Below are 21,622 nucleotides of genomic sequence, written 5' to 3' on the forward strand. Positions count from 1 at the left end.
GTGTGTGTGTGTGTGTGTGTGTGTGTGTGTATGAGTGTAACTGGGTGGGAGGAGTTGATGTACAAAGAGTTTGTGTGTGTGTGTGTGTGTGTGTGTGTGTGTGTGTGTGTGTGTGTGTGTGTGTGTGTGTGTGTGTGTGTGTGTGTGTGTGTAGGTGTATAGATATGTTTCAGTGTGAGGGGGGAGGGGCTATCATATCTCTTAACTTCCTCTACACAATGAGCAGTAAATGAAATTCAGGGAACGGGGACATTAGACACCAAGGAAACATTTAAACATTGCAGACATCAATGTAATGTTTATACTGTATGTATGCAATATATATATATGTATATAATATATCGATTTTATATATATATATATATATATATATATATATATATATATATATATATATACATAGATTTTATTTTGATATATATATATATGTAGCTATATACAATTTATATGTAAGATATATAAATTTGCTCCCTCTATGACCTGAATTAATATTCCTTCCCTCTTTTAAAACTTTGTATCCTATTCTCGCACCTTCTGTGCTGCTTCCTTATATTTTGCTAACAGTTTCCTTTGCTCCCTGAGCTTCCTAAATTTGTTGACTGCTCACTGGCCTTTACACAATGTTTTAATCTCCTGTTTATAACACAGGTCTTAAAGGACCTAATGTTCCACCCTGCTGACCTTTATTGCTCTCTATATTTATGTATATATTGTACAGTTTTAGTATGGATTGTACAGTTTTAGTATGTTGTCTTTTGATTGCTGTCTATGTCACTCTCATGTGTTGTACTATGTATGCTTAGTTTTGATTGAACTTGCTCATAGTAATTAATTTTGGTCATGTAAATTACTCTTTGTATTATTTTTGGAGCTTTACTCCTTGGGTCTCCGCTGAAAGAGGGCTTTTTGCTAAGTCGGACTAACCTGATTAACAGATGTCAAATAACTATATAAATAAATAAATGGGTATACACCAACATGCATCCATCTGAGTAGGGGGAGGAGAACAGCACCTGACACATGTATGTATAGACACATCCTGCCTCTCCTTATCTGAGGTAGACCAACATGCAGTCATGGACCTTTTCTAAATGGGCACTAGTAATATCCTGGCAGTGTGCAACAGACATGTGTGAGTTGTTAATGCTACATCCATGTCTGTTACATCTGTTATATGTCCTCAAAGAGCATACATGATGAAAAAAAAAAAAAAAATGATGATAAAAGCATGCATGATGACAACACTATCATCCTGTGGAACTTGGCCAGACCAGGACATTTGACACAAATCCACACTGAGGTATTCACTCAGCACTATCAGATGTGGCCATAAACACTTATATCATCAAGTGGGTAGACCAGTGGATCACATATGTGGCATCTAAATATGGTGAAATGTATGAAGTGACCTATATCTCGAGTCCAGTGATCAGGTCCATACATCAGGGCTGTTCTAAGCTGTCCTTTCCATGTTCTCTTAGTAGAGGAAAAGAAGGTAATGCCCTTCCCTTCTACATGTATAGATCATAGAGTTATGGTTCTCGCCTTGTAAATCCCTTTCTTGCTTCTATAGTACCTGTAATTTATACTTATTAAATCATTGGAAAACACTCAATGGCGTCTCCTTCTCTGATGATGGTTGTATGTCAGTGTGTCTTGTAGGAATGATAGGCAACATCTCATGTCGTACTCTGACAACCTGTGCCAGATACTGATCATGCAAGGAAAACATTGCCATTAATTCCTATGATACAAAAATTTCAAACAGTGCATATGAGCAGCTTCATATAGGCAATGCTCAGTTTCAGCTTACTGCTGTTTTATTGCTGTTAATGCAAGTTTTCCACACTTTTCATGAGCTACTTGGAAAAACACTGCTGCACCTGCCACAGACAGTCGTATATTGAACTAGATACCCTCTTCATCTTCTAGGATAGACTGCTCGGCCAACTTGAACCAACTGCTAATAAGTAAAAAAAATATTACATGCACTCCTGGCATCCCTAACATGGAATATTTATAGATAAGTATGCATTTCTGACTAATGTGGCACTTTGTAGACAACAGTAGCAATATAACCTCTAAGGCAAGAATCTGAACACCTATTTTACAGTTACCTTCAAGCTCTCTTACTGTGCATTAGAATGAAGTTCATAAATGTTGATGTTTTTCTACTTTTCTTGCTTATATTAAAAGTTCAGGCCAGTAATAAAAATTACTATTTTGCTGCTAGTAAAAAATATAAAGGAAACCTTGGGTTAAAGTGAGAGTTGTAACTGTGGCAGCATCTCTGTGCTTCTCCAGTCATTGCATATCTGTCAACAAAAGGATGTTAGCTGGCCAAACAAGTCTTACCACATTTGTAGAACTTGAATACATTAAACACTAAGTTCGAAGCATTGCTTGATGTGTGAACCACTAAGATGTATATCTTTATTTTTTCTTAAACAGGTAGTTTATTAGATTATTTAAAGACCCCTGAAGGAAACAAGCTACAGCTCCCAAAACATATTGATTTTGCAGCTCAGGTAAGTCATAATTCAGAAAACTGAAATGTGATGCAACATAGCTGACTAGTCTTGGCTAGCAACTGTTTAATGTTGTTGTGTTCATATGACATAATGGATCCTGGTCTTATGATCAAAAGTACGTTTCATCGAAATGTACGTGATTGAACTCTGTTTTGCAAAAGTGCATTTTGTCGAAAATGCACTTTCGCTGAAAGGCGACTAAGCAAACAGTTGTTTGCAGGTAGATTTAGTTGTACATCAACTGTATTGTTGATTGTACAACTAAGCAAACTGTTGCTTAGATCGACGTACAGCGGGGATAAAGGAATATTCCCTTTTCCCCTCTGTAGTGTGATATTGGAGTGAGAATATTAAAGTAGGGGGGGCAGAGCCCCCTATATGGGGGTGCAGGGGGGCTTGCCTCCCCTGCATAAATGTGAGTAGTGGTTCATTTTTGTAGTTTTTTGGCGTTTTTTTTTTTGCAAAAGTGCATTTTCGATAAAATGCACTTTCGCGAAAGTGAGTTCGATGTTGTACGTTTTTATGAAATGTACTTTCAATGGATCAACATAGATCTGATATAACATAATGCCTATACTTGTTACAATTTATTTTATTTATTTATTTATTTTATTTTACATTTGTTGACCGGGAAAGTCCGACTGGGTATATGCCCATTTTCAGCAGAGGCCCGGGGAGAAAGGCTACGTATATTCAGACATATGAGATTTACATAATATAAGAGTACAATCTAGCATATCAGATGAAAAAAGAAACACTATAATTATAGTAAAGACACAGTTCAACAGGAGAAATTACCTATATGTCAGAGTATAATATGACAAGGAAGGCTCCATATATTCAGACAAGCAAAATTTCACATAATATAAGACTATAATCTAGCATTTCAGAGGAAAAAAAAAAGCAAAAACAAATTACAATTAGTTATTACAATTAGTTATTATTAGTTACAAATAGTAGAAGCTAAACTATGATTGTGAAATACTTGTTATTTCACAAAGTGCATGCAGATAAAGTGATTAAGTGTTTTGATTCCTTTAGGAGATGTTTTTCTACCAATAAGTCACAGAAGAGTGCATGTAATACTGGATTTTCCCATATGTAGAGTAGTTTTGTGAACATCAGAGTGGATTAATCTAGCATTGCTCTGATATACTCTATTCCTTGTATACAAGCTATGCATGTAAAATATATCTAAATATATGTATTTTAATATCTGCATTGATGTTATAGACTTTTCTGGCTTTGACATTTGTAAATTGATTTGGAAGATACAGGTTGTATGGGTGTATACACTGTACTATGCAAAGGAACAGACAATCCATTGTTTCCTGACCTCAGAAACACTTTAAACAGGAACTAACTAGCAGACAGAGATAAATGAAAAGGATAAGGTTGATACTGATATATCGAATGCCTCCTACTAGATGGCATATTCATAAAACTGTCTTAAACCAGTGGTCCCCAACCAAGGTGGTGTGACAACCTGGGTTTCCTAGATCTATCCCCAGGGCGCTGTGGGAAAGCAGATTTTTTTTATTATTTTATTGATTTTATGTACTTATGTGGTATGGAAAATTGTGGAAAATATTATGTGTGGTGCTCTGATGTGATGGCATGCACATTTAACCTGTTGTCTTGAGGTCAAACTCATGTAGATCACATTGCAGTGTGAGAAAGAACTTGTTTTGACATTGAATCATTCACTCTTGTCTCAGCAGAATTCTAACAATTGTTCAACTGCTGCATTTTATTCAAAAAAGCAAAAGACTGGGATGAGTGATATTTTAATTACAATTTTTTTTGATGCAGTTGTTTGCTTTCTTGTGTGCTCTGTAGAAAGTTGTAACAGATAAAGACTGCCTGCCCACATCTGAACTTTATCACAGCTGTAAACACAAAAAAAAAATCCCAAGTATTTATTATATAAATGCTCACTGAAATCATAAACTGCAAAATGCAACAGCAAATGGTAGCTAGTAGAATCTGTAAATATAGAGTTGCTTACAGAGACATCAAATTTCCTGGGTTAAAGGCTGAGCTAGCTGCCTTTTATTTTCACATAGACTTCACATTATGTTAGTGATAACAGAGTGGGATGCTTTTCCTTGAAGTTGGCTATCCATGGCTGTAATTAAGAGCCATGAGGAAATTACTATCTGCATTCCCCTCTGTGAAAATAAAACATTAGTGTATCTACATACAACCTGGGCATGAGTTGAACATGACATGTATTACTACTTCAAGAATGGTGTGGGGAGAGTAGCTGGTGACAGGCGGCTCACTGTATCGTAACTTGTGTTTCATTTTTTTTTCCTTAATAAAGCCCTCAACTCCTTCATATCACTAGATCCTTTGAAATATAATTATGGATTAGGGTGACTAGTAAGACCCTTACTCTTGTGTGTTACATGAGTTGCATAGCATAACTCATATAATGAAGTTACCAGTCAAAACAAGATCTCTGTCAAGAAAGGTACACGTGACTACATTATGGAAACTGTATGACACCAAAGGTTCCACGTCGTTGTGAACAATATATGTGATCATATTCTTGCAATATGCATATTATTGCCTGGGAATTAAACAAGTTCCAGAAAACTCAGGGGTTCCTCATTGTCACAGGGTGCTGATGGTTGGCAGCTTCAAGGACAAAAAAAGAGTAGACATTCCAACCACGGATGTGCAGATAATTTAAAGCTGTTTTGATAAGGATGGATACAGCATGGAACACATACCTTAGCAATACATTTCCTCTATTCTTGAGACCTTCAGAGGTCTTAGGAATAAGTTCATATGCTTCTTAGCTGCAACATTCCAAAAATACAGTCATACAAATTGGGTTAAAGATAAAGGCAATTTTACTCAGGAAGAGGAAGTTATTGTATGAAGCAAGTAAACTGTTTTTACAAGATTTCAAATTCTGACAATGAGAAGAGAAGAGAAGAGATACTTGGAAGTAAGCTTCTGGTGGTTTTTCTTCACAAGAATAATAAGAATCAGTCTAGGGCCCTTGATAGAACCAAACCTCATCAGGTACCTCCACCTATAGGAGGGCAAAACTGATAATGCAAGAGAGAATTTGTGGACAGCCATCCAATTTTAAATGATTTTCTTAAAGGTACTGAGGGCATCACTCCATTTTACTTGGATATGTAAATTATTTCAGAGATGAGGTAAGCATTGGGAGATCCCTCTAGCCTACTAGTGTGTTCTGTTTATTTGTTGATGAAGATTTAAATCGTTGGTTCTGAATTAGTGAAACTTAAGGAGGGTGAAATTGTTTATGGCATGAAAAGCCAGAAATAAACAACAATAATGAAATCTATAAGAAACGGAGTAAAGCGATAGAACATCAAGGCCAGCTTGGTAGTTTAGAGTCTTTAGTTCTGTGATCTTTTTATATAGGAATTTTTGGGGCGTTTCAAGATGTCTGATGTATTTGGAAAGATACATGTCATACAAGGCATGGCCTGATGATGTCTAAATGTACAGGAAATATAACTTCTTTGGACCTGGATGAGATGCTATTAAACATTAGTTGGACCAGAGAGAAAGATTTTCTGGCTATTGTTATGATATGCTGTTCAAAGGCCAGATAGTTGTCTACAAAGGTAACAAGATATCTTATGACTGAACCAAACTGAAGATGGATACTGTCTGTATTATAAGCTGAGGATAAATTTTGTTTGGTTTTATCCCATTTTTTTATATTGGTGGATCACATGACCCAGTTCTTGCCATAATGATATAGCTTCAGAAGGATAAATGAACGACAATACCCAGGTTGTAGCAAATATAGATATCCATTTGTCTAGATTTGTGGCTTGAAGATCAGAGGAGTAAATACCAAACAGAACCTTCTGTGTTGGAGGAAAGCCTTCTAGCTTATCAGTGGGAGTGGTAAGCACTAGGTAGCCTGTCTACCACAAGAGGAGTGGTTCTTGGCCCAGAAATTGTACTTTATTGACCATATGGACTGTTTTTCCATCTCTTTCAACTTTCTGGTTTAAAAGACCACATCTGCGCTTGTTTCCCATCTTTCCTGTAACTAACCTACTGGGAAGCACTAGAAAGCCTTAAACTGATACAAGCTTTCTAGCTTAGACGAGAGACTTTGGAGTGATTAAGTATCAGTTTTCTGTACTTTCTTGCTGTACTTAACTGTTTTCCACCTAAATGCTGATTTTCCAGCATTTATTGTGATTTAAAAGTTTTTTTTTTCAGATATTGTACTTATTTGACTGCCTGCACTTTTAAAAAGTCTTTTTTTGTTTAAATAATTTGTTTAACTGTTGTAGGCTACACACTAAAGTGCCATAGCCTTTTCTGATCGTTTGTAGTCATCTAAAGCTGTTTTAAGTGTATTTTGTACTGTTTTGCCCTATCTTTTAAAAAAAAAAAATCCGTGTTTCCCACCTTTCTAAGCTAGTATAGTCCAGTTTTCAGGCTAGTGCTGAATTCAGGGCTGTGTTACAAGTTTCTGAGTTGCCCATACCTAACTCGGATAGAAGGAAGTTTCTCTGTTCACCTGTGAGAGAGGGGAGCTTTGAGCAGCCTTTCTGTCCCTGGAGGAGTGGTTCCAGCCCAGAAGTTAGTAGTTTATTGGCCATTTTGTGCTCATTTCTATCTCTTTCATTTCCCTGCTATAAAAACTGTGTTTGCACAGTTTTGCGCGCCGGGCAGCGCCAGTTAGCTAGGGTTAAATTATTCCCGGCTCCACTAAGTCTCCTCTTCAATTTTTCCCTTGAAATTAGTCTAACTCTCAACCTAAGCACTCAAAAAGCATCCTACAGCCCAGCACTTGCTTAGACCTAATAGCAAATACTTATATACCCTGACACTTGATTGCCCAGTAGGGCAAGGCTCTTTATTCACCCCTCACCAACCAAGTGACTAAGCAACTCACCCTACTATTTAGGCATGACCAAAGGGCAATTTCAGGTGTACTCTCCAGTCCAGCTGGTGAATCTGGGTGTCCTGAGGCAGTTACAACTGCCTCATGTACACAGACAACCCTCTTCTCCTACCACAAAACACTAACATATGCAAGAGATGCAATTATACAGCCAAACTGGAGGCTAAGCTGTCTCCACCCAAGACTGGAACAGACAGTCAAGAAGAGAAGGTTAACACTTGCACCACACCTCCAGCCACACATAGACCTACTAAACCAGCACTGGCAAAGAATACACATAAATATACAAAATCATACTCAGAGGCTCTAAATAAAAACCTGCAAAAGCATCAGAGACCTCCAAAGCAGACACCCAAACACCCTGCACCTCCCATCACAAACCAGTCAGCACATAAAACACAAAATCTGCGTGCCACACAATCACAGCCCTTAAGGCGAAATAACATACCTAGCACATTAGTAATAGGTGACTCTATAGTCAGGCACACTGATGTCCCACTCACTAGGCTGGACATGCAGAAGGTTACTGTTAGCTGCCTGTCAGGAGCCAGAATCTGCCACATAACACAAGCACTCAGGTCACTCCAGAACAAGTACAAGTATGACTCTGTCATTGTTCATGTTGGTGTGAATGACCTGAGATGTACCTCCCTGGACTACATGAAAAAGAGTCAGAGAAGAGCTCTCTGATCATGTAGCCCAGGTTGGTATGACCCTGACCCTGAGTAGCATCCTGCCCTCACCAAGAATGATACCTTAGTATAAAGAAAAAATGATCAATTTCAACAATTGGCTAAGCTTCTGGTGTCATTCAAAGGAGTTCCAGTGTCTGCCAGCCTGGGACGACATGCTTGACAAGCCACGCTGCTTCACAAGAGATGGCTTGCACTTGTCACCCCTAGGCTTTTGAATACTGGCCAAGGCTCTTGCTGCCCCCATAGTGCCTTTTTTAGGCAAGGCTCAAAAATCAAATCCACCTCCATAAACAGCACAATTAACAAAAAACTGAGGGTTATGCTACTCAATGCCAGGAGTTTAAATCTCAAAATGCATGTGCTCGAAGCACTCCTCCATATGGAGAACATCGACATCTGTGCAGTAACTGAAACCCGGTTCAAGGCCCCAGAGAGCACCCCAGCACTACCAGGCTACAACTCATACCACACGTGTCGGCCACAGAACACAGACTGAAACACAAAAGGAGGGGGTGTATCCATATTCATCAAGGATACCTACACCTCCAGGTTAGTGGTGCAACAAGATACCTCTGAGATCATCCATGTGCAACTAACATCAGACAAATCTGCAATGCAAATTGTGGCCTGCTACAGATCACCCTCCATGACCCAGGACCACCACTCCACCTTTCTGGAAACACTGGAAAACATGAAGATCCTAACGAACACCCTGATATTGGGCAATTTCAATTACCTTACCATTAACTGGGAAAACTACTCAAGTACAAACTCCCAGGCCCAGCACTTCCTGGAATTCATCAACTCAAATGCCCTGGATCAACTGGTAAACTCCCCTACCAGAGGTGAAAAGATATTGGACCTGGTCATCACCAACATGGGCGACAGGTGTTCCACACTGGAGGTCAACCCGTTACTGGTTAGATCAGACCATAAACTAATCACTCTGGATGTCCACACCCCACCACCACCACCCCCAACTAAGGAAACCACAGTAAAATACTTTTCTAAAGCAAACTTCACCTTACTTAAGACAGAGGCGGTACGTTTCACTGCCCCCACGCTAAAGGATAACGCTGCCCAAGATGCAGAAATCTTTACAAATGCACTCTATGAGCACCTACAAGGATGCATGGATCATGCCATCCCTAGCAAAACCAAGACTCACTCCTCTAAGAGAAGGAAACCAATCTGGTGGACCCCTGCCATAAACAGGCTATACAATAGAAGGAGGAAACTAGTTCAGAAAAAAAGCAAATCCCAAGAAGGAAAGACATCCCTGATCAGTATCAGTAAGAAACTAAGGTCCCTCATAAAATCATCCAAGGCTAACTTCAAAAGAAAAATAGCCAAGGATTCAAAAGATAACCACAAAGCCTTCTTTAGCTATGTTAAGAATCTAAGTGGCAACTCGCAGATATGCACTGAACTAGTGCAAAATAGCACAAAATATGCTGAACCTACTGATATTGCCAACATCCTGGCAGATAGATTTAGTGCAAACTTCACTCCCCTCTCACCCCAAAAAGGGCCCACAACAATACTGGAAAAGTGTAGTGTCCCAGAAATCAGAGACGCTTAGGTGAAAACAGCCCTTTCAAAAGCCAAAAACACAGCATCAATGGGGCCAGATGGTGTCCCAGGCTGCGTCTTGCATGAACTACAGAACAAATTAACCCCCCACTTAAACACACTGTTCAACCTCAGCCTCTCCACAGGCTACATGCCCATAGAATGGCACACAGCAATGGTTATTCCACTCCACAAAGGAGGGGTCACAACTGACCCTGGTAACTATTGCCCCATAAGCCTGACTAGCCTGGTCTGCAAGGCTATGGAGCGCATCATCATGGAACTCATTAACAAAGACATTGGGAACCTCCAAATACTTGACCCGACCCAGTTCGGCTTTGTTAAGGGCAGATCATGCCTACTAAATCTGGTTGACTTTGAGACAGTCACCAAGGCCATAGACGAGGGAAAGGTTGTTCAAACAGCCTACCTTGACCTTGCCAAGGCTTTCAACACCATTCCCCACTCGGGTATTACAGAAAAACTCACCAGCCTGAACATAAACCCCTACATCATGAGATGGGTTGCCAACTGGCTTACAGACAGAACTCACACGGTAAGAATAGCGGGCTCCAGGTCCACCTCTAAACCAGTCACAAGTGGTGTCCCACAAGGCTCAGTCCAGGGACCCCTACTGTGCAGCATATACTTCTCAGAAGTACAGGCAAACACAGGAGGACTATGGCTAACTAAGTTCACTGATGACTGCGAACTGGGAGCCATAAGTGACTCTCCGGCTGACATGGACATCCTCCAAAAGGGCCTTACTTAGACGGACACCTGGTGTCAAAGTTATGGCCTCAAGCTAAATGCCAAAAAATGCATAGTCATCCCATTTGGGAAAAACAAAACATCCACGAATTACCACATAGGTGGCAGCACCCTTAATACAAAAGAGGTAATAAGAGATCTGGGGACCCAGGTAGATAGTAATCTCTCCTTTGACAATCATATTGCCAAAGTAATAAGGAAATCCTTCTATGTGGCCCATCTAATTACTAAAGGGTTTGCATCTACAAATAAAGAGGTTATAATGCCCCTCTACTCATCGCTCATCAGACGCATCATAGAGTACAATGTCCCATTTGGGATGTACCTCACAAGACACTTCCAACAGCTGGAAAGACCACAAAAGTACCTCACCAAGAGGATTACTGGCCTCAAACATATGTTGTATGCAGCCTGACTGAAAAAACTCCGGCTGTACTCAGTGGCATATTGCTTACTCAGAGGTGATCTATGCCTGACTTACAAAGCCATATCCAACTCAGAATTGATGGACATGCTCCACCTAAAGAAATCCAAGTCACTGCGAGCCATGCGCTCTAGTAAGCTAAACCTCGCCACAACAATAAATAGAACATGCTGGAGGGATATATTCCTGTCACAGAGACTCTCCATGCTTTGGAACAAAATTCCAAACTACATTAGGCAGAGCCTCTCACTAACGCTCTTCCAGAGAAACCTTGACGGTTGGATGGGTAACAGAAAATACACCCCTGGGATCACTTCATTGGCTCTGCTTGACAGAGGATCAGTTAATTAATCAATGGGGCGGCGAAAGCCGACATACTCTGGCTAGACTTATAAATGCCCTCGGGCAGATAGCCTAGTACCTACCTATGAACTTATGAACCTATAAGAAGGGTCCCAGCACCAATCAATGAGGTACACCACTAGTCATCTTTTTGTCTTCTGATGTGGCTCTAGCTGCTTTACTTATGTGTTTTTGTCTGATAGCCAATTTTCTATCCACCACTTAAAGTACGGGTTTACATTTAAATGTTTAGACTTGTTTACAATACCTGCATGGGAATAGTGTCAGAGGCTTTGACTAGATTCAGGTATGCTATATGAACTGCATGGCCACTATACACGGTTTCTGTGACTCTCTTGAAGAAGTTTACTAAATTGAGTAGACATGTCCTATGCTCAAAAAGGCTAAAAAAAGTGTATGTCTAGGGCAGAGAATATTTAATGATGAAGTTTATAAAGTCTGAGATGATCCATTACATGGCTTTGCAAATTAGGCTTGTTAGGCTGTTGGGTCTGTAGTTACCAAAGTATGGCCCTCCTTATGTAGGGATATCAAAGTAACCATTTAGCGAGTATCAGGAACATACCTTATGGATAAGCTTAAGTTTAACAGGCTTATGAGGAGCTCAGGTAGGGCAAGTTTGTCCCTATTTTTTAGGCATTCAGGTACATTGTCAAAACCCATGAAAGTGGCATTTTTGAGTTTTGAAAGGGTAGTTAGGACATGTTCCATGCTTGTCCTGTGAAGGGTCTAAGAAATTTGTAATTAATGATTATATTCTTGGGTAAAGTTAACTCTGAACTTGTTTACAAGTATATTAGTAATGTCCTTAAGCACCGGAGTGTATAACAGCTTTATGAATCAGGTCAAAACACTGCTGGGTGTTATTTCTTAGCTTTCTAATGTAGTTAAGGAAAAGTTTGTAATTATCCTTACATTTGGTTAATAGTAATATTGATTCAGATTCACCTCTAACCTTCCTAGTGGTACTTTTGAATTCTTTGAGGATCTTTTTGATAAAGTCCTTAAAATGGGTATATTTTTTGATTTTGTAAATATTTCTGTTACAGAGTTGTTCATGCATTTAGATCCTTATTTTTAAATGTTCCATTATATTTGGTCCTGTTGGGAATGGTCAATCAATTATTTTTAGTAGATATGTGGCAGCTAAGTTTGCACTGGAACTTGGAATACTGCAGTAGAATTTTGAGTTTTGCATGAACTGTTAATAGCATTTTATAAAGTCCTTAAATTTAGAAGTCTTTGTTAAAGGGGAGTTTGTTGTCTTGTTAAAGATCACCAATTTGTGATAAGGCTTGACCAAAGGAGCAGATACCGTGGGAGCAGTACAGGCTGGTTCAATGTTGATGAGGATAAGATTCAGAATGTTTGCACCCTGATTCAGCAGGCTGACTATTTGGCCCAGGGGTTAGCATTTATTAGGTCAAGGAATTATTGGGTATACCCAATATCAGCAGTGTAGATATTTCAGTTTATAGTGAGATAACTGAAATCAACCAATATAAAGGTATCTTTGTTTAAGAGAAATTCCATTTACACATTCTGAAATCTTACATTGTCATCTGAAGACAAGGAAGGTGATGTATATCAGGTTGTGAATTGTTAAGTGGTTTCATTTACAGCAACTTGGAGTGTAGTCAATAAGTTTGCTTTGCCGGTTATGAGGATGTAACTAGAGATAACTGAGTCTTTTATAAATATTGATACATCCTTGCAGTTATTCACAGGTCTGAATAAGTGATAAATCATGAAATCTGCTATACTGACAGTGATGCTTTAACATTTTAACCAAGTCTGTTACTTTGTAGGTATGAATGTGTTCAAGTTGCAGGAGAGACAGAAGATTAGGCAATTTATTATTAAGATTTGAGCAGATCGAGTTTAACAGTAAATAATTGATTTTTTAAGGGGGGGTTTAAAAAGCATCATGGGGCAGCAAGGGCTCTTACCAGAATACAGAAACCTTTTACAAAAGTTGCAGATTATCCCTTGCGAAGCAAGATGACCATTCAGTCATCTTGTCCCAAGCTAACCCATACTGGACCCCTCTTGAATGACACCAGCTACATAGCCAGTGGTTAACAGTCAATATGATGTTCCTTAAATTTGGTTATCATCTAGGTGAAGGTGAAATTCCACTCATGACAAGAGTTTCACCTGCATGTGTGTAGTAAGATGCTGAATGTCTCTCTCTCTCTGCATATGTCACTGAACTGAGCTTCCCATTTATTCACACCTACCTGGTTTATTACCAGGTCATAGTCATATCTGTCAAGTGAAAGGGAGTTGAGATTCTTTGTAATGTCATTCAGGTCCAGCCTTATCAATAGTAGGGTCTAATCAGACCATTTTGGAGGGGACTCCAAGTGTCCCCCCACCGATCACCCCCACCCCAATTCCAACCCTTATCCATCTGCTGGTCTACGAAGTTTAAGATTATTTCAAACTAGATGTTAGGAATATATGCTATTACTGTGATATCATTATTTGTTGGCTTTTGTTTTGTTAAAAACCATGTTAAAATGGAAGTAAACTATCAACTTATCTGTTTAAGTTAACTATTCTACACGGACCTGTGTTTTTGTGATGTGCTAAAAACAACACCAAGCAGATCATAGCTCTGAAGTAAGTTAATATGAAACATGAAACTCATTTGAATCTTTTGACTCATATTAGCTCTTATTTCTAACCTCCCTTACTAAATGTCCTTAGATGTCAGGAGGTGTGGGACAAAAGAGTCAGCGTGATCAGCCTGATGGCTGTGGGGAGACTGGAGAGCCAAAAAAAATTAATATATATATTCAAAATACCATTATACTTTCTCATCTTGTATCTCCCCTTCCTCCCTTCATGGGCTTCCAATGACCTCCTGCATTAATTGTTAAGGGTCCCTTGCTCAGTTACTTTTCATACCTTGTTCCAGTCAGTATACTTCCACAAAACGTTATAAAACTGTTGAACGTCCTCAGAATGCTCAACAATCTTCATCTTCCTCCATCTCATAATCATCATCTCAGGCCTTTCCTTAGAAATGGTATTGTTCACACTCCATGCAATATATAACTTAGTTACTGCCCTGGGTAACTGGAATCATTCTTGCAGATCATTTCCAAATATAGCCCTGCCCTGACCTTCTTCTTCAGTGGGAAGCAGAGGTTTAAGAGAGAGAGAGCCTGAAATGTACTGTAACATATTTTTCATGGGCTAATATCTTCTGCTATCTTAACTGTTGTATGTGTATACTTGTGGATGCATATATTTTTCCAGAGGCAGCACAACAAAAGCTAAACATAATTGATTATTACAGCAAGGAGGAGCACCTCTTTCAGTAGGAGGCTGGTTATGACATTTATGCCCACTCACTGTATGACTGCAATGTGTTTTATAGTGTACGTGTGTAATGATTTTTCCCATTGTGCCATCCTTCCACTGGTCTATCTGTGGAACAGGAGAAGGAAGAGATGCTTCACTCGCACTGCACAAGTGAAAGCCTCTAGTGCTAAGTTGTCAGTGGCCATTATGGCTCCTTTCAGCAAGGGGTCAAAAATTGCACTGATAGAGTTGACTTGTAGGGGGCACTAGTACTCTCCATGGCCACCTCTTGGGGGGCAGATGGGATGTTCCTCTTATTAAACTGGACCAGAGCCCTCTACCCTGGTCTTGTGGCACCAGTTGTGGAGGATGGTGGCTGGTTATGTGCACCAACACCTGGATAGCTGTCTGGGTAATGTGAAGCACTTTCTAGTGAGGCTTGTGGAGCTATGAAACTGACAGGTCCCAACCACCGAGCATCCAGGTAGCAAGTAATCCATAACATCTGTTGCTCAGTTGAGAGATACCTGGGTTTGTCATCCTTTGTGGTATCCTGGCATCCAGTCATGCTGGGACTCTGCTCTATCCCCAGTCCTTATGTCCTTCTTCCCTTCTGTGTTACTCCCCATTCTGGTTTTTCTACCCCTCCCTATCACCACTTGTCCACCCTCTATAATCCAAATCTAACAACAGTCCTCACCACCTTTAGTGTGCATGCCACTCTTGCCTGCCTGAGTCTGAGTTCTGTGCTTGTCGGCCTGACCCTGCTATCTGCTATTCTCCATCTGTCCCATCCACAGCTATAGTAGTTTTTCTAGTTTAATTTGCTCTTGAGGTGAATTTCTTGGCATCCATATATCATATAGGAAGTTGGTTAAGCTCAGTATTCTGCACATAATCTTCTATGTTATGCTTATTTTTTTTTGTTTTGTTAACCTCCAGAGTAAAGAAAAAGTGCTAGTCAAAATAAAAATGTATTTACTTGCTATTACTTAACATGGTAGCTCACTATCTGATTAACCATCTATGGACTGTTGAATCACCTATGAGGCTCCACTGTGTAAAGCACTCATAACCTCTGTCAAACTTTGCTGTAGGAGGTACTTTCCCACCATCGCTAAATACATTTGGAGGTTTTGTTTCATGGTCTTTGCTTTACTTCATGCTAATTGCTCACTGATCTGCCCTTCTCAGGTCTCCTATTTGTCTAATGGAGACATATCATTAGATGGATAATAACTGCAACAGCGCAATCTCCCTGATTGTAATTCACAGCATAGACAGGTTCCAGAATGCCTTCATATTTATCGGCTCTACAGCAAAATCCCACTTGCATGAAACATTTTTTTTTACCCTTATACAGTGTTTCTCTTTTCCATGTAATCGCATGTTATAAAGTGTGCATAGAAAAGCAAAGGATATAGGGGATTTGGAGGGGACTTGCACCCTGGATAAAACACTTTATTTATTTATTTTGACATTTTTTAATCAGGTTAGTCTGACTGAGCAAGAGTCCATTTTCAGTGGAGGCCCAGTGAGAAAAGCCCCATACATAAAACATTATCATAGCAGACAAAACATTAAGTACAGAAAGCTTCAGATACAATACAATGTCTAAAACAGTGGCGACTGTGGGTAATATTAAGATCTCAAACATAATACATAAATATATAGATGTAACTGGAAGACATAATGTGTTTACCAATGGTACATATTAATATCATAGTACAGCACTATGGGTACAATAAAGTCTCTCACAGTAGAATATTTTAGCTAGCTCTGGAGTCAAATAGTGAAAGGAGACGGCATAAGAATATAACAAAGTGGGGTTGACCTAGTTAGTACATGGGGAGAAAGACAAGGATGGAAAATCAATGGTTAAGATTATGCAAGAACATGCCAGGGTGGTTTAAGATAATTAGACAAGTGGAATAAGAGATGCAGGGTGATGAGGAGCTGCACAGAGAGAGTTAGTTTGGGCTTTGGCAGGAACAAGTCCAGGAGGTAAGAAGAGCATCTTTTAGGACTTTTTTAAAGATGACGGTATTGGTGTGGATCTGATGCTTTGAGGAAGTTTGTTCCAAGCTCAGGCAACAGATTTTGACCAGTAGTTCTTTTGGGCTTATTAACTTCCAGGAGTAATTGGACAGAACTCAGTAGAGATCAATTGGAGTATAGAAGGAGAGAAGGGATGAGATGGCAGGGTAGGAGGTAGGTTTGTTGAGGATGGAGTGAGCACAGAGCAGTTGAGTTAGTAGAAGTTGGTGGGGAAATTCAAGCCAACTTAATTTGATAGAAAGGCAGTGGTGTGTGTCATAGGGTTGGTTCGTAGCAAACCTAGCAATTTTGTTATAAGTGAGTTCAAGCTTGCTCCTTAGGGATGATTGTAAGTTGGTTATGATTGGAGAGGCATAGAGTAGACTGGGAAGGAGGTAGGCATGGGGAAGGGAAAGTCTAGAGTTTATGGAAAGGATTTTTTCCTACATAGCAAGCCCAGTTTTTGGTGTGTTTTTTATGCAATTTTGTATGTGTAAGTCAAATTTTAGTTGATTCTCAATGATAGTGCCTAAGAGCTTAGTGTGTGTTTCTACATTAATTTCCATGTTATCCAGAGATGTTATAGTGAAAGAGGATTTATGATGACAAAGAGATTTTGGGAGGAATAACATAAGTTTGTTGTTTTGGGGATTGTGCATGAGTTGATAGTCTGTTAACCATCTTGTAACTGAGGTGAAAGAATTTTGGGTAAGAGTGTGGAGGTGAGAGAGAGATTGTCAGAGATGGAGATTATAGTGGAATCATCAGCATATTGTATAAGAGAGGAGTATGAACAGGAAGTTGAGACAGTGAAGATGTTAAACAATAATGGTCTGAGAATGGAGCCTTGAGGTACACCCATTTTGACAGGGAGTAAAGGTGAGAAGGAAGTAGCCACTTGACAGACTGCTGTGTTAGTAAGGTAGCTTGAGAATGGCTTTAGAGAAGGGTTGGAAAGATTAAGGTCTGACAGTTTACTGAGCAGCTTAGGGTAAGAGACAGTGTCAAAGGCTTTAGAGAGGTCAAGGAATAAACAGGAGACAAGCTTATTGTTGTCTCTGGCTTCAGAGATAGCACGAGTGAAGGAAATTAGATCTGTAGTTGTGCTATGGTTAGGGCAAAAGCCATGCTTGGTAGGAGTGAGAAGGTTTTCCTGAAGAAGGTAATCCAGGGGCTGTTTATGTATGCATTTTTCAAGAATTTTAGAGAGAGGGGACAGAATGGATATGGGCCTGTAGTTTGAGAGGTCAGTGAAATGACCTCCTTTATGGATTGGTATAGTGTAGATTTTTTTCCAGATAGCAGGGTCCGTAGATTCACAGCTTGGTTAGTCAGGATGGAGATTGGGTAGGCTATTGAGCTAGTGGCAATTTTTAAGAAAAGGGGTGGTAGCTTATCAGCCAAGGGAGAGCAAGGCTTTAGTTTGCATTTCAGGTATCAAGGCTTTAGTTTGCATATCAGGTATTTTATTAAGCTATAGAGACTGGGTTGAATAACAATGTGGGGTTGTGGTTGGAGGGAGAGGGTGGAATGGAACGACTGGAGGTGTGATTATTTTGGGTTAGTTTGCTGATAGTGTCAATGAAATAGGTGTTAAGAATAGAGGCTGTTTTGAGGGGAGAGTTGTTAGGGCAGGGGATAGGTATACTTGGGCTGCCTGGATAAAGAATCTTATTGATGGCATTCCATAATTCCGGAGTAGTGTCAGCCTCATTTTAATATGGTCATTTTTTAAATGAGTTTGACTCATCCAGTTTGCTGCCAGAGGATTTTTGTTTTGGATTATGCCACAGGGAACCCTTTTTTCTTACCAATAAAAGGCTTATTCAGAAAGATTAAACTTATTTACAGCAATAGTACAAGGTCACATTATATTTAACAAAAATAACAATGTATAAGCACCATCTTCACCATCTTTTACAATTAACTCTGGACAGCAAATCTTAAATACTTACAATATGTACTATATTAACAGCTCCTAATTTTAAATATGTGGCCTCATTGAAACAAGTCATTAAATATTGTAAAGCACTTTTCGTCTACCTTACACAATCGGTAGACTTCCTCAGACAAAATGCAGTAATGTAAAGTGAATCCTGTTACTCACTTTTAAAACAAATAACACATGTAGTTAGCCAATCAAGCTTCAGCGAATCAAAAGCTTAATAACACAAACTGCTGGTCGAACAAACTCTAAAATTCCATAACACTGAAATTTTTTTAAAAATAATATAAATGAATAAAAACATGTATATAACAATAATTAAAACATACTTCACAAAAAGTGGCATCTCAATAAATAACAGCAATAGTTGCCTTACCACAACAAATTTCTTACTTTTAAAATACATGCCAAAGAGGTGGCCTCATTTAAACCAGGAGGGTTGTATGAGTTCAGCCTCAATTGTCAAATTCATTCATGTTTCTCCAACAAGAGTTGGTGGGGACCCCCTTTTAACTCAACTGTAACTTGATCAATAACTATAAACAAAAAGCTATGGGTAGGCTTCTCATTACAAAGCATTAACGTTTTTCTTCCTAATGTTATAAATGTGTTCATAAATTTGTTGTTTAAGCTTCCTCTCAGTTTTCCCCACATAAAACGCGGGGCACACTTGGCAGCATGCCAAGTAGACAACTGACTTAGAATCACAGTTACATCTTCTCTCTGATTTTAAAGCCACAGCCAAAAACATTAAAATTAGTTCCTGTTGAAATAAATTTACAATAGCTATACGACTCACACTTGAATGTGCCGTTTATCCTGTGTGTGTTACTGTACTCAGCTTCCATAATGTTCTTGAGGTTCTTACCCCTCTTGAAAATCAAAATGGGCTAACCCCCCAACTTCTCAATGAATCCCTTCTCTGTATGCAAGATATTCCAGTTCCTGTACAGTATATTTATCAACCTGCCAGCCTCTAAACTGAATGTTGTGCTGAAACTTCTCATGAACTCCTTACAACTACTATATATATTTGTCAAGGAGTGATCTTCCATTTTCCTCTGTTCAACCCCAGTATCTAAGGATAAAACCTCATCATGACTCGTGATACTGAAGCCGGGTCTATGCCCACCTAAAAGGATGGGTTTATACACTCCCATTCTCCTGTTTTCTTTGACTTCACTTATTAAATCCAATACCAAACCCAGCGGGTAACCACGATTGATGAACATATCTTTCAGCGTATCACATTCATCAACAAAACTAACCTCATCAGTTGTCATTCTGGCTGCTCTAATCAGTTGACCATTCAATGCAGATCTTTTTTGATGTAAAGAGTGACAACTGATGAAGTGTAACATGGTGTTAGAATAAGTAGCCTTACGATGAATACGGGCTACATAACGTTTGTTGATAATATCCTTTCTTAGGTCTACATCTAAATATGTGATGGCAATCTCATGGTAAACATAAGTAAATTTAAAGAATGAGGTACTACAATTTAAATAATCTATGAAACCATGTGCTTCATCTTCTGAGCCCTTAAACATAATAAAGGCATTGTCAAGGAATCTGGTGTAAAACTTAACCTTTTCCATAACACCAGTGTTGTTCATTATAGTCCGGTGTTCCCATTCAGCCATCGCTAAATTTGCATAGCTCCCTCCACACAGATAGCCCATGACCACTCCTACAACCTGTTTAAAAATATTGCTGTTAAACATCACATAATTGTTGTTCAAGATAACATCCATCAATTCCTGAAACAACCTTACCTCCTTTCCATTGGCACCAAGGTACAACAACCTATCTACCACCCAGGTAATACCATCCTCATGTGGAATCAAAAAATAAAGATCTACAACATCTACAGTAATAAAATTAATATTTTCTTGGTAACCAAAGTTCTCAATTGCAGCCAAAAAGGCCCAAGAGTCCTTACAAATTTGTGATTCTTTGGCTACATACTTCTTTAAGATACAATCAACAAATTTCGCACATGCATATGTGATAGAGGACCTAGCATTAACCAATACTCTCATTGGGGGGTCCTGAAGATTTTTATGTAGTTTCGGTAACCCAAAAAGAGATGGTATTTTAGGGTTCAAAAGAGACAAATAGTTGAAACTATCTCGATCTATCAAGCCTTCAATAAAAAAATCATTAATGAAGGAATTGATCCTTCTATATGCCCCATTCAACTCATTGATACTTGATATTTCATAAGGTCTACTATTGAGAACTAAGTCCATCCTAGAATTGTAGTCAGAACTGTCCATTATCACCAATCCTCCCCCCTTATCAGGTTTCACAACACGGATCGGTAAAGATTTTAATGAGTTCAAAACTCCAATTTCATCTAAGGACAAATTACAATCCGTCTGACTTTTACGACTTTTATGAAGATTCCATAGGTGGAATTCACACGTGTTCAAACAAGTTGATAATAGGATACATGGGTGGGTTAAAAGTACTTTGTGCCTTTAATTGGTTGTTCAGTTGGCTGTTACCACCAAAATGTAGGGCCAAATTCAGTATTTGTTTACACAATTTCAGGTCGACTAAGGTCTCTGCCAATTTAAAGTGCTCTGATGGTACAAAAGTTAAACGTCTACTAAAAATGTCACAAAGTTTTGGTCCCATGTCAAACTCAGAAAAATTGTAAATCTTAAAGTCACCAGATGCATTGACCAGAATAGTGGGTCTAACATCTACCTGTTGGAGATGTTCATGTCCCTCCTGCCCCCCTTCCCCCTCGTACTGTACTTCCGCTGGTGGTTCTGGCCACCGTTAGAAACATTTTGTTCACGAGCCACATTCTCATGGTGATATGCACTATTCCTTCCATTATCTTGTTGTTCCCCCCTTATTCCATGATCTCCCATTTGGTGGTCACCCCTTTGACTGTTCTGCAGTGATACCCTCTGGGTTCCAACCAACTCAGCACCCTCATTGCTCCTGCTAGCGTTATCAACAACAGGTGCTGCTTGTGGGCCTAAAAACCTTCTTCCTTGTGAAGGTGGTGGAGTAGGAAAAGCAACACCTGGCTGCAAT

General features: G+C 39.2%; 1 protein-coding gene across 2 annotated transcripts in view; it reads left to right on the forward strand.

Annotated features, from left to right (window-relative positions):
- LYN (LYN proto-oncogene, Src family tyrosine kinase) overlaps nucleotides 1–21,622 on the forward strand; it is an 821,134-nt gene that overhangs the window by 673,627 nt on the left and 125,885 nt on the right. For both annotated transcript variants that reach the window (XM_044065544.1, XM_044065543.1), the window contains exon 11: nucleotides 2,452–2,528. In XM_044065544.1, the coding sequence (XP_043921479.1) occupies nucleotides 2,452–2,528 (77 nt within the window). The remainder of the gene's footprint in view (nucleotides 1–2,451; nucleotides 2,529–21,622) is intronic.

The sequence above is a fragment of the Protopterus annectens genome, chromosome 3.part0, assembly GCF_019279795.1.
Source record: "Protopterus annectens isolate FY-2018-M chromosome 3.part0, PAN1.0, whole genome shotgun sequence".
Lineage (NCBI taxonomy): Eukaryota > Metazoa > Chordata > Ceratodontiformes > Protopteridae > Protopterus > Protopterus annectens.